General features: G+C 32.0%; 1 protein-coding gene across 1 annotated transcript in view; it reads left to right on the top strand.

Annotated features, from left to right (window-relative positions):
• LOC142336547 (DNA repair protein RAD50-like) overlaps nt 1–15,248 on the top strand; it is an 84,942-nt gene that overhangs the window by 3,106 nt on the left and 66,588 nt on the right. Inside the window, exon 2 of the mRNA XM_075385454.1 lies at nt 513–650. Within this exon, the coding sequence (XP_075241569.1) occupies nt 513–650 (138 nt within the window). The remainder of the gene's footprint in view (nt 1–512; nt 651–15,248) is intronic.

Here is a 15,248-nt window from a genome sequence, read left to right as displayed (position 1 = left end):
ATTAGTAAGCGCTGGTGATTATGTTACAGAAAATAAGTTTGAATACACGCTCGAAGTTTCAATCAAATTTTGCACAAAACCGTATCATCAAAATCATATCTTCAATAACAAATGAACTGTTAACAAAAACAAAAACAAGAAATTCACTGATGCATTATTTAACCATCAAGAAGACCTGTTAATATAGACTGTGGCAAGACAGCAGAAAGAACAACAATACGAACAAAACCCAAAAAGGGCCAAGTATTGTATGTAAAGATTCAGTAAAGTCATTCGCGCTCCTACCTCCATTGATCGTTTCAAACTTTATTTCAGCGTTGCTATAATCACTACTTCAATTGCACTTCTCATTGATCTCAGGAAGCTAAAAAAATAATGACAATCTTAAAAAAAGACGGCGCACCAATACAATCGAAGTTCTTTGTTTTGTAAAAGCCACTTTGAGACTAATTAAAGCCACTTTGGGATTGTCGCTGTCTCCTAATTGTAATTCTATACTTTTGTTGGAATAGGTAACTCGCAACATGCAAGCACTGCAGAAACAGAAGAAGTCGGAATTCAAGACAATCGAGGGAGTGATCAGTCGTATGAAGAAGGGAACAGATGAGATTGAGAGTAGTATGAGCAGCAAATGTGCTGATATTGATAAGGTTACTGGCCTCCCTATCAAATATATGTCAATTTTGTTTGCATTTACATGCAACATTTTTAATCACATTGTTGTCCCATATTCATACACTTAATGCAAAATTTAACTTCTTGATTATTTTCTTAAATATTTACCAGATTCCATCAAATATAAGCATTCTGTGAAGCCTCATTGTTTTCACTTTTCAAAATATTGAGTTAGTGTGGAACCTGTGATTCCCTTTTTTAAATGACAATTTCTACAGGAGTAGTTATCTCAGATTATTTGATAAATACACAGTAGGAAAAGGATTGACATTTTTTCAACCTTTGAGCTTTCAGTAAATGCTTTCTGCTATCAGTCTTAGAAATTCTGAACGTTTAAATTTTCTAATATTCTTGCTGTAATATTCCGCGGAGATTTCAGCCAGTAGTGGATAAGGTTCCAAAAGTTTTATAGTTTTTTTTGCTCAAATCGTTAAGTAAATACAGTGACCCCTATATTTTTTGCTTCAAAATTTATTTTTGAAGAACATCTTTAACGGGAGAAGGCCCGACTTTTCGCCATTCTGTTTTCATCCCAATAGCCAGTCTAAGACGCGGCCAGAAAAATACTTGTGAGGAGCCATTTGGCGGGAAATTATAATTGTGTGGGAAAATTTTGGCTTCTTTCACTACTGTTATTTTGTTCCTTATCGACTTCAAGTGACATGATGATAAAAAATTTGATCGTGCTAGCTTTGAACATGAGATGATTTGGAAAAAAAGTCAAAACGGAAATGCAATTAATTTGTCAATAAAAGCTTCGTTCCTCTTTGTTTCGTGGCTCTTAAAATTGTGGAAAAGGGAAGCCCGAGACTCTGCGATTAGATTCTACATCAAAACGTCTGCTGAATTTCACTTGGAAGCATAAAGATAAAAATTTATCAAGAAGTATTTGCACTAGAAACACTTATATTAACAGGCTGAAGACCTTGGAATGGACACCAAGTAAAATTTGACTATGACATCAATATGTTATCAAGTTACAACAGCATTTTGTTCCAACGAAATCCTGGCAGAACGAAAAGCGGTAAATACAAATAATCGCTGTCTGAACAATTTTTTCATAGTTCTCTGCAAGTTGCTACTCCAAGGAACATTTACCAGCCGACATTTGATGGTAATAGTCAACAAGGAGGCTCGGTAATGTGGGTTCGCACATAAAGTTCCGACCCCGCTCATCTAAATTTTTCACTTAATTGTCTACCAAATGAGGAAGAGATAAAAAAAATTAACAGATCAACATATCGATCAACAAACTACTAAAAGAATAAAACAATCTACTCTAGAGGGCCTATGAGACCTGTGGCTACCATAATATGACTACCAGAAAAGACGGCAATAAAAATCAAACAGTTACAAATATTAATTACGACCAAAACTCCTTGTCCATCTTTTGAAAACCACTAATAACCAAATCAAAAGTGCATCAGATAAAATTTATACTACGAAGATTTACCGTTACTTTTTGGAGCAAAATATGGGACTTTTCCTCAATGCGACTTGGCAACAAGTCGACTAGAAATGAGCAAAAGGGGCAAAGTTAATCAAAACATTGCTTTTGTTAAAAAAATAAATTCGAACTGATTAGAAACATAACGCATCAAATAAAATCATTGAGTGAGTTTTTTATACCGCAATAGAGAGCGACTGAGGCCTTTCATTATACAGGATATGTCATACGACTAGAAAAAAAACGAAAAGTACAGGCAAAAACTAAAAATTTCCACGAAAAATTATACACGAAAACGATGTCCCCCCAATCAATTAAATATTTATCTGATCACTAAAACAAATAAAAATCTTCCTTTGCATTCTTTGAAGGTAACAAGATTTGTAAATCAAATGACGCCCATTATTGTGATACTGTGAAAAGAGAACAAAAACCTACAAAAATGGGACAAATATGCAAAAATCACGAAAATTGGTTTAATGAATACTGGTTGTTCCAAGAAGAAAGACAATTGAGGAAAATAAAACCGTTATAAAGAGCAAATTGTATTTCAATAGATAAATGATGTGAATTGTATATAGAGATGCTTAGCTAAAATTTAACAGAAATAAAAATTGGCAGATCTCAAAAATCTCTTTTTTTATTAAAAACAAACTTTTTCAAAATTCATAGCCAACAAAAGCTTTCGACTAAAATAGTAGACAGTTTTTCTTACAACTACTTGGAAAATTACTTGCGACTGTTGTTAATGAGACGAAATCATAAGACTATAAAATAACATTAAATACAAGCTGAACTAATAATTTTCACAAACAACTTTACGAAACCACAGTTTCGAAGCCATTAAATTTATAAGATATTAACCGCGAGATTATAACATCTTCATTTGCGTCTCCTTTGACCATCATAACCTCTTTTTGTAAAACGACTATGTTAAAATACACAAAAACTGAATAGTGTCTAAACTTCACAAAATTCTGAAACAAATTGTCTAAGCCCTGAAGACATTATTTAAAACGTTTAAACAACAGAAAAAATATTGTTTGATTCAACAAACCATTAAAAAAGCTCTAAATAATGAGGCTAATTTACGAAAATGAAACAACATTGTATAATATGAAAAAAACGCAAACCAGAACAAAAAGGGATAAGTTGAAGAATATTCTACTCTTTTTTTAGAAATTTATTTCGAAATTGAAAACAGCCATTAGATATTTACCGATATCAGTTATTAGGTTCATTTGTTTATCTATAGTTGGCCACTGAGACCTTTAATTACACAATATTTGGCATATGACAACAAAAATTAACGACAAATATAGGACAAAAACAAAAATTCTACCAATTTATGCAAGAGAACGGTGTCGCAGCACTTCAAACCAAATGTTAGGAAAACAAAAAATATTTTCAGTTTCAAATGTTGAAAAGCTTTTTTCGGTTAGATTGTTAAATGTTTCAATGAATGAAAGAAAAAAACAGCAAAAATGTGAAATTATGCACAAAAATCAGAACATTTTGTATGAAAATTCGTAGTACCAAAAGCAAGAAAAGCTTCTGTTAAAACAATCGGCCACAAATTTAGTTTGTATTCTATTTGGAGGAAAGATTGACCTGTACTTACAGAGAATAAACAAAATGTTGATACAAAATACTGATTAAAATAATATAAAAAATTGACGAGTTCAAGAAATCACAGAAATTTCCTTAAAAAAAATACATTCAATAGCATAAGAGACATTAGGTAACGACCGAAAGAATAGAAAAATATCACTAGCACCTCTTGAGGAAGAAACTTAGATCTTTGAGTTGTTGAACTTAAAAATCAGACTGACAAAAGAATAACAATTAAAGGCAAAAGACAAGAATTCAGTTAAATTTTACTGAAACTCTTCCTCAAAGCCATATAAACCCTTTGGTTCTCTAAAAACAAACTGTATCTACCTTCGGCCTCAATTTTACATAAGTTGGAGCTGTCATTAACGGAGCCGTGAATAAAAATATTGTCAGTAATTAACATTAAAAAAAAATAAAAACAAAGTATTTTGAAAAAAGCAGCATCAAAATAAAAACCAAAAAGTCTCTGGTTCTAAGAATCCATGATACTGTCAAACCTCTCCCTGATTTTGCCGCGTGCCCAGCAAACTGACCAAGTGTTCCAAGTTTTTGCGAATTAGACCAATTGTTGCGTGGAATTCATTAAAATATTTAAAAAAAGAACGATGCATCTTGTATAATTATCGAGTCAAATCTGCAAAAAACGGCAAATTTTATTTTCCAGAAGACTTTCATATGGCGCCTAATTGAAACTAGCGCTCTGTTTGAGATTAGGGAGTCTGTTTTAAGGTTTATAGGTCACTAAGTCTGGCAAACTTTAACAAAGTTGACCAAAAAACCAACAAAGTGGACCAAAAAAGCAACAAAAATTAACAACAAATATAGGAGAAAAACAAAAAACTCTACCAATTTATGCAAGAGAACGGTGTCGCAGCACTTCAAACCATATGTTAGGAAAACAAAAAATATTTTCAGTTTCAAATGTTGTAAAGCTTTTTTCGGTTAGATTGTTAAATGTTTCAATGAATGAAAGAAAAAAAACAGCAAAAATGTGAAATTATGCACAAAAATCAGAAAATTTTGTATGAAAATTCGTAGTACCAAAAGCAAGAAAAGCTTCTGTTAAAACAATCGGCCACAAATTTAGTTTGTATTCTATTTGGAGGAAAGATTGACCTGTACTTACAGAGAATAAACAAAATGTTGATACAAAATGTTGATTAAAATAATATAAAAAATTGACGAGTTCAAGAAATCACAGAAAATTCTTTAAAACAAATACATTCAATAGCATAAGAGACGTTAGGTAACGACCGAATGAATAGAAAAATATCACTAGCACCTCTTGAGGAAGAAACTTAGATCTTTGAGTTGTTGAACATAAAAATCAGACTGACAAAAGAATAACAATTAAAGGCAAAAGACAAGAATTCAGTTAAATTTTACTGAAACTCTTCCTCAAAGCCATATAAACCCTTTGGTTCTCTAAAAACAAACTGTATCTACCTTCGGCCTCAATTTTACATAAGTTGGAGCTGTCATTAACGGAGCCGTGAATAAAAATATTGTCAGTAATTAACAATAAAAAAAAACAAAAACAAAGTATTTTGAAAAAAGCAGCATCAAAATAAAAACCAAAAAGTCTCTGGTTCTAAGAATCCATGATACTGTCAAACCTCTCCCTGATTTTGCCGCGTGCCCAGCAAACTGACCAAGTGTTCCAAGTTTTTGCGAATTAGACCAATTGTTGTGTGGAATTCATAAAAATATTTAAAAAAAGAACGATGCATCTTGTATAATTATCGACTCAAATCTGCAAAAAAGGGCAAATTTTATTTTCCAGAAGACTTTCATATGGCGCCTAATTGAAACTAGCGCTCTGTTTGAGATTAGGGAGTCTGTTTTAAGGTTTCTAGGTCACTAAGTCTGGCAAACTTTAACAAAGTGGACCAAAAAACCAACAAAGTGGACCAAAAAAGCAACAAAAATTAACAACAAATATAGGACAAAAACAAAAAACTCTACCAATTTATGCAAGAGAATGGTGTCGCAGCACTTCAAACCATATGTTAGGAAAACAAAAAATATTTTCAGTTTCAAATGTTGTAAAGATTTTTTCGGTTAGATTGTTAAATGTTTCAATGAATGAAAAAAAAACAGCAAAAATGTGAAATTATGCACAAAAATCAGAAAATTTTGTATGAAAATTCGTAGTACCAAAAGCAAGAAAAGCTTCTGTTAAAACAATCGGCCACAAATTTAGTTTGTATTCTATTTGGAGGAAAGATTGACCTGTACTTACAGAGAATAAACAAAATGTTGATACAAAATGTTGATTAAAATAATTTAAAAAATTGACGAGTTCAAGAAATCACAGAAATTTCCTTAAAACGAATACATTCAATAGCATAAGAGACATTAGGTAACGACCGAATGAATAGAAAAATATCACTAGCACCTCTTGAGGAAGAAACTTAGATCTTTGAGTTGTTGAACTTAAAAATCAGACTGACAAAAGAATAACAATTAAAGGCAAAAGACAAGAATTCAGTTAAATTTTACTGAAACTCTTCCTCAAAGCCATATAAACCCTTTGGTTCTCTAAAAACAAACTGTATCTACCTTCGGCCTCAATTTTACATAAGTTGGAGCTGTCATTAACGGAGCCGTGAATAAAAATATTGTCAGTAATTAACATTAAAAAAAAACAAAAACAAAGTATTTTGAAAAAAGCAGCATCAAAATAAAAACCAAAAAGTCTCTGGTTCTAAGAATCCATGATACTGTCAAACCTCTCCCTGATTTTGCCGCGCGCCCAGCAAACTGACCAAGTGTTCCAAGTTTTTGCGAATTAGACCAATTGTTGCGTGGAATTCATAAAAATATTTAAAAAAAGAACGATGCATCTTGTATAATTATCGAGTCAAATCTGCAAAAAACTGCAAATTTTATTTTCCAGAAGACTTTCATATGGCGCCTAATTGAAACTAGCGCTCTGTTTGAGATTAGGGAGTCTGTTTTAAGGTTTCTAGGTCACTAAGTCTGGCAAATTTAACAAAGTGGACCAAAAAACCAACAAAGTGGACCAAAAAAGCAACAAAAATTAACAACAAATATAGGACAAAAACAAAAAACTCTACCAATTTATGCAAGAGAACGGTGTCGCAGCACTTCAAACCGTATGTCAGGAAAACAAAAAATATTTTCAGTTTCAAATGTTGTAAAGCTTTTTTCGGTTAGATTGTTAAATGTTTCAATGAATGAAAGAAAAAAAACAGCAAAAATGTGAAATTATGCACAAAAATCAGAAAATTTTGTATGAAAATTTGTAGTACCAAAAGTAAGAAAAGCTTCTGTTAAAACAATCGGCCACAAATTTAGTTTGTATTCTATTTGGAGGAAAGATTGACCTGTACTTACAGAGAATAAACAAAATGTTGATACAAAATGTTGATTAAAATAATATAAAAAATTGACGAGTTCAAGAAATCACAGAAATTTCCTTAAAACAAATACATTCAATAGCATAAGAGACATTAGGTAACGACCGATTGAATAGAAAAATATCACTAGCACCTCTTGAGGAAGAAACTTAGATCTTTGAGTTGTTGAACATAAAAATCAGACTGACAAAAGAATAACAATTAAAGGCAAAAGACAAGAATTCAGTTAAATTTTACTGAAACTCTTCCTCAAAGCCATATAAACCCTTTGGTTCTCTAAAAACAAACTGTATCTACCTTCGGCCTCAATTTTACATAAATTGGAGCTGTCATTAACCGAGCCGTGAATAAAAATATTGTCAGTAATTAACATTAAAAAAACAAAAACAAAATATTTTGAAAAAAGCAGCATCAAAATGAAAACCAAAAAGTCTCTGATTTTAAGAATCCATGATACTGTCGAACCTCTCCCTGATTTTGCCGCGCGCCCAGCAAACTGACCAAGTGTTCCAAGTTTTTGCGAATTAGACCAATTGTTGCATGGAATTCATAAAAATATTTAAAAAAAAGAACGATGCATCTTGTATAATTATCGACTCAAATCTGCAAAAAACGGCAAATTTTATTTTCCAGAAGACTTTCATATGGCGCCTAATTGAAACTAGCGCTCTGTTTGAGATTAGGGAGTCTGTTTTAAGGTTTCTAGGTCACTAAGTCTGGCAAACTTTAACAAAGTGGACCAAAAAACCAACAAAGTGGACCAAAAAAGCAACAAAAATTAACAACAAATATAGGACAAAAACAAAAAACTCTACCAATTTATGCAAGAGAACGGTGTCGCAGCACTTCAAACCATATGTTAGGAAAACAAAAAATATTTTCAGTTTCAAATGTTGTAAAGTTTTTTTCAGTTAGATTGTTAAATGTTTCAATGAATGAAAGAAAAAAAAACAGCAAAAATGTGAAATTATGCACAAAAATCAGAAATTTTTGTATGAAAATTCGTAGTACCAAAAGCAAGAAAAAGCTTTTGTTAAAACAATCGGCCACAACTTTAGTTTGTATTCTATTTGGAGGAAAGATTGACCTGTACTTACAGAGAATAAACAAAATCTTGATACAAAATGTTGATTAAAATAATATACAAAATTGACGAGTTCAAGAAATCACAGAAATTTCCTTAAAACAAATACATTCAATAGCATAAGAGACATTAGGTAACGACCGAATGAATAGAAAAATATCACTAGCACCTCTTGAGGAAGAAACTTAGATCTTTGAGTTGTTGAACATAAAAATCAGACTGACAAAAGAATAACAATTAAAGGCAAAAGACAAGAATTCAGTTAAATTTTACTGAAACTCTTCCTCAAAGCCATATAAACCCTTTGGTTCTCTAAAAACAAACTGTATCTACCTTCGGCCTCAATTTTACATAAGTTGGAGCTGTCATTAACGGAGCCGTGAATAAAAATATTGTCAGTAATTAACATTAAAAAAAAACAAAAACAAAATATTTTGAAAAAAGCAGCATCAAAATAAAAACCAAAAAGTCTCTGGTTCTAAGAATCCATGATACTGTCGAACCTCTCCCTGATTTTGCCGCGCGCCCAGCAAACTGACCAAGTGTTCCAAGTTTTTGCGAATTAGACCAATTGTTGCGTGGAATTCATAAAAATATTTTAAAAAAAGAACGATGCATCTTGTATAATTATCGACTCAAATCTGCAAAAAACGGCAAATTTTGTTTTCCAGAAGACTTTCATATGGCGCCTAATTGAAACTAGCGCTCTGTTTGAGATTAGGGAGTCTGTTTTAAGGTTTCTAGGTCACTAAGTCTGGCAAACTTTAACAAAGTGGACCAAAAAACCAACAAAGTGGACCAAAAAAGCAACAAAAATTAACAACAAATATAGGACAAAAACAAAAAACTCTACCAATTTATGCAAGAGAACGGTGTGGCAGCACTTCAAACCATATGTTAGGAAAACAAAAAATATTTTCAGTTTCAAATGTAAAGCTTTTTTCGGTTAGATTGTTAAATGTTTCAATGAATGAAAGAAAAAAAACAGCAAAAATGTGAAATTATGCACAAAAATCAGAAAATTTTGTATGAAAATTTGTAGTACCAAAAGCAAGAAAAGCTTCTGTTAAAACAATCGGCCACAAATTTAGTTTGTATTCTATTTGGAGGAAAGATTGACCTGTACTTACAGAGAATAAACAAAATGTTGATACAAAATGTTGATTAAAATAATATAAAAAATTGACGAGTTCAAGAAATCACAGAAATTTCCTTAAAACAAATACATTCAATAGCATAAGAGACATTAGGTAACGACCGATTGAATAAAAAAATATCACTAGCACCTCTTGAGGAAGAAACTTAGATCTTTGAGTTGTTGAACATAAAAATCAGACTGACAAAAGAATAACAATTAAAGGCAAAAGACAAGAATTCAGTTGAATTTTACTGAAACTCTTCCTCAAAGCCATATAAACCCTTTGGTTCTCTAAAAACAAACTGTATCTACCTTCGGCCTCAATTTTACATAAATTGGAGCCGTCATTAACGCAGCCGTGAATAAAAATATTGTCAGTAATTAACATTAAAAAAGAGCAAAAACAAAATATTTTGAAAAAAGCAGCATCAAAATAAAAACCAAAAAGTCTCTGATTCTAAGAATCCATGATACTGTCGAACCTCTCCCTGATTTTGCCGCGCGCCCAGCAAACTGACCAAGTGTTCCAAGTTTTTGCGAATTAGACCAATTGTTGCGTGGAATTCATAAAAATATTTTAAAAAAGAACGATGCAGCTTGTATAATTATCGAGTCAAATCTGCAAAAAAAAACGGCAAATTTTATTTTCCAGAAGACTTTCATATGGCGCCTAATTGAAAATAGCGCTCTATTTGAGATTAGGGAGTCTGTTTTAAGGTTTCTAGGTCACTAAGTCTGGCAAACTTTAACAAAGTGGACCAAAAAAGCATATTTTTTTGCCATTTTTGATGAAAAGTTTGAATTTTGAAATTTTTATCAAAATTTATAGCCAAAAAAACTTCAATCAAACAATTCAGCAACGCTCTTCTATCTCTAACGGTAACAACAACACTCTGCCGTTAAAAATTTTAACTTGTTTTGAACTATATTAGCGAAATTGTACCAAATTTTTGCTAAAATTACTGAAAATGTGAACAAAAACAGTCGAATGTACACAAAACTTTAACCCTCGATAACTCACTGTAAAAAACGAAAATCGAAAAAATCTTTTTAATTCCTTATTCTACACTGGACGGGCTTTTCAATGATATCTCTGTCAATTCTCTACGATGAATCTATGGATCGGCCAAAATTGACTGAACAAAAAAAACCCACTTGAGTATATAGTAGGGGTCGGAACAATGATTGCCAAAGGATGTGGAAAACAGCATTTTTTTTCGGAATTCAGTTGTGAAGAGCCTAAAAATGTTTGCTCTTAAATATGAAACGTGATCTTAAGTTAAAAAAAAAAGAGTTACTCATTTAAGAAATAATTGATACTTTCTTGAGACGAAAGAAAGAATGCATTGAAATTTAGAAATCATATCTAAATTTTCTTTAACAGAAATCTATTTGGGAAGCATTTGAGAAAAAGAGGCGATTATTTTCTGCAGGTAAATGTTTTCTTAATTTCAGCAAGGCAGTGTCGCTTGAATGTATATTTCATTTTTTTTGTCATTTACGTTAATTTTCCCGTCTTTGTAAATTAAAAACTTGTTGAATCAAAAGGTTCTTAAGTTTTGGGGGCTTTCGTTAGTAGTTTTCTCGGTGCTAAAGTGATTCTGTGATCTTTGAACCACAAAATATAATATTCAAATTAACAGCCGCGATACTTTCATTAGATGTTCCGTGCTGTAAAATGTTGCAATAATCAGCAATTGAAACCCAGCTTTAGTCTTTTTCAGTAACTTGCAAGTTATTGATGTGAAGGAGGAAAAAACAGGTCTGAGTACGCTGCCTTGTGGTAGTCCTGTATTAACCAATTCAGTTTTTTTTGTTTGGCCTATTTTTTAAATTAAAGATAACAAGTCCCCAAAACATTTAGGTCACTGAGCGTACATTATGGTATCTTTTTTATCTGTAACAACACACTATCTCAGTTTCTAAAATACTGTCAATTGTATCTCTTTTTTTTGTTCCGACCCCTATATCAGTTATTTACCCATCAGCTATTTACCAATATCAGTTATTAAGTTCATTTGTTTATATATAGTTGGCCACTGAGACCTTTAATTACACAATATTGGGCAAATGAAAACACAAATTAACAACAAATAAAGGGCAAAAACAAAAAACTCTACCATTTTCTGCAACAGTGTCGCAGCACTTCAAACCATATGTTAGGAAAACAAAAATATGTTCAGTTTCAAATGTTGTAACGTTTTTAGTTAGATCGTTAAAAAATATGAAAATTTACAAAAGGAACAAGTGACAGCAAAATTGGGCAATTTTTCACAGAAATCAGAAAATTTTTTATGAAAACTCGTAGTACCAAAAGCAAGAAAACCTTCTGTTAAAACAATCGGCCACATTATTAGTTTGTATTCTATAAGGAGGAAAGGTTGACCTGTACTTACTGAGAATAAGCTGAGTGTTGACTAAAATAATATAAAAAATTGACAAGTTCAGAAAATCACAGAAATTTCCTTCAACACTTTCCTTCCCACAAATACATTCAAAAACAAAGAGACATTCGGTAACAACCAAATGAATAGAAAAAAGGTTCACTTGCACCTCGCAAAGAAAAATCTTAGATCTCTGAGTGGTTAAACTTAAAAATCAGACTGACAAAAGAATAACAATTAAAGGCAAAATACAAGAATTCAGTTAAATTTTACTAAAACTCTTCCTCAAAGCCATAAAAACCCTTTGGTTCTCTAAAAACAAGCTGTATCTACCTTCGGCCTCAGTTTTACGTAAATTGGAGCTGTCATTAACGGAGCCGTGAATAAAAATATTGTCAGTAATTAACATTAAAAAAAACAAAAACAAAATATTTTGAAAAAAGCAGCATCAAAATAAAAACCAAAAAGTCTCTGATTCTAAGAATCCATGATACTGTCGAACCTCTCCCTGATTTTGTCGTGCGCCCAGCAAACTGACCAAGTGTTCCAAGTGTTTGCGAATTAGACCAATTGTTGCGTGGAATTCATAAAAATATTTAAAAAAGAACGATGCATCTTGTATAATTATCGAGTCAAATCTGCAAAAAACGGCAAATTTTATATTCCAGAAGACTTTCATATGGCGCCTAATTGAAACTAGCGCTCTGTTTGAGATTAGGGAGTCTGTTTTAAGGTTTCTAGGTCACTAAGTCTGGCAAACTTTAACAAAGTGGACCAAAAAAGCATATTTTTTGCCATTTTTGATGAAAAGTTTGAATTTTGAAATTTTTATCAAAAGTTTTAGCCAAAAAAGCTTCAATCAAACAATTCAGCAACGTTGTTCTATCTCTAACGGTAACAACAACACACTGCCGTTAAAAATTTTAACTTGTTTTGAACTATATTAGCGAAATTGTACCAAATTTTAGCAAAAATTACTGAAAATGTGAACAAAAACAGTCGAATGTACACAAAACTTTAACCCTCGATAACTCACTGTAAAAATTGAAAATCGAAAAAATCGTTTTAATTCCTTATTCTACACTGGACGGGCTTTTCAATGATACAACTCACAATTCTTTTCGATGAATATATCGATCGGCCAAAATTGACCGAAAAAAAAAACCCACTTGAGTATATAGTTCCTCCTCCCCACTAAAGTAGGGGTCGGAACAATGATTGCCAAAGGATGTGGAAAACAGCACTTTTTCTCGGAATTCAGTTGTGAAGAGCCTAAAAATGTTGGGTCTTAAATATGAAACGTGATCTTAAGTTAAAAAAAAGAGTTACTCATTTAAGAAATAATTGATACTTTCTTGAGACGAAACAAAGAAAGAAAGAATGCATTGAAATTTAGAAATCATATCTAAATTTTCTTTAACAGAAATCTATTTCGGAAGCATTTGAGAAAAAGAGGCGATTATTTTTTGCAGGAGGTAAATGTTTTCTTAATTTCAGCAAGGCAGTGTCGCTTGAATGTATATTTCATTTTTTTTGTCATTTACGTTAATTTTCCCGTCTTTGTAAATTAAAAACTTGTTGAATCAAAAGGTTCTTAAGTTTTGGGGGCTTTCGTTAGTAGTTTTCTCGGTGCTAAAGTGATTCTGTGATCTTTGAACCACAAAATATAATATTCAAATTAACAGCCGCGATACTTTCATTAGATGTTCCGTGGTGTAAAATGTTGCAATAATGAGCAATTGAAACCCAGCTTTAGTCTTTTTCAGTAAATTGCAAGTTATTGATGTAAAGGAGGAAAAAACAGGTCTGAGTACGCTGCCTTGTGGTAGTCCTGTATTAACCGATTCAGTTTTTATTTGGCCTATTTTTTAAATTAAAGATAACAAGTCCCCAAAACATTTAGGTCACTGAGCGTGCATTGTGGTATCTTTTTATCTGTAACAACACACTATCTCAGTTTCTAAAATACTGTCAATTGTATCTCTTTTTTTGTTCCGACCCCCACTTTAGTGGGGAGGGAGGAACTATATACTCAACTGGGTTTTTTTTTCGGTCAATTTTGGCCGATCGATATATTCATCGAAGAGAATTGTGAGTTGTATCATTAAAAAGCCCGTCCAGTGTAGAATGTGGAATTAAAAAGATTTTTTTGATTTTTACATGGAGCTATCGAGGTTTAAATCTTTGTGAACATAAAAAATTTTATATTCCAGAAGACTTTCATATGGCGCCTAATTGAAACTAGCGCTCTGTTTGAGATTAGGGAGTCTGTTTTAAGGTTTCTAGGTCACTAAGTCTGGCAAACTTTAACAAAGTGGACCAAAAAAGCATATTTTTTGCCATTTTTGATGAAAAGTTTGAATTTTGAAATTTTTATCAAAAGTTTTAGTCAAAAAAGCTTCAATCAAACAATTCAGCAACGTTGTTCTATCTCTAACGGTAACAACAACACACTGCCGTTAAAAATTTTAACTTGTTTTGAACTATATTAGCGAAATTGTACCAAATTTTAGCAAAAATTACCGAAAATGTGAACAAAAACAGTCGAATGTACACAAAACTTTAACCCTCGATAACTCACTGTAAAAATTGAAAATCGAAAAAATCGTTTTAATTCCTTATTCTACACTGGACGGGCTTTTCAATGATACAACTCACAATTCTTTTCGATGAATATATCGATCGGCCAAAATTGACCGAAAAAAAACCCACTTGAGTATATAGTTCCTCCTCCCCACTAAAGTAGGGGTCGGAACAATGATTGCCAAAGGATGTGGAAAACAGCACTTTTTCTCGGAATTCAGTTGTGAAGAGCCTAAAAATGTTGGGTCTTAAATATGAAACGTGATCTTAAGTTAAAAAAAAGAGTTACTCATTTAAGAAATAATTGATACTTTCTTGAGACGAAACAAAGAAAGAAAGAATGCATTGAAATTTAGAAATCATATCTAAATTTTCTTTAACAGAAATCTATTTCGGAAGCATTTGAGAAAAAGAGGCGATTATTTTTTGCAGGAGGTAAATGTTTTCTTAATTTCAGCAAGGCAGTGTCGCTTGAATGTATATTTCATTTTTTTTGTCATTTACGTTAATTTTCCCGTCTTTGTAAATTAAAAACTTGTTGAATCAAAAGGTTCTTAAGTTTTGGGGGCTTTCGTTAGTAGTTTTCTCGGTGCTAAAGTGATTCTGTGATCTTTGAACCACAAAATATAATATTCAAATTAACAGCCGCGATACTTTCATTAGATGTTCCGTGGTGTAAAATGTTGCAATAATGAGCAATTGAAACCCAGCTTTAGTCTTTTTCAGTAAATTGCAAGTTATTGATGTAAAGGAGGAAAAAACAGGTCTGAGTACGCTGCCTTGTGGTAGTCCTGTATTAACCGATTCAGTTTTTATTTGGCCTATTTTTTAAATTAAAGATAACAAGTCCCCAAAACATTTAGGTCACTGAGCGTGCATTGTGGTATCTTTTTATCTGTAACAACACACTATCTCAGTTTCTAAAATACTGTCAATTGTA

This window comes from Convolutriloba macropyga, chromosome 3, assembly GCF_964194025.1.
Source record: "Convolutriloba macropyga chromosome 3, txConMacr16.3, whole genome shotgun sequence".
Lineage (NCBI taxonomy): Eukaryota > Metazoa > Xenacoelomorpha > Acoela > Convolutidae > Convolutriloba > Convolutriloba macropyga.
This window is presented reverse-complemented; position numbering and strand designations above follow the sequence as displayed.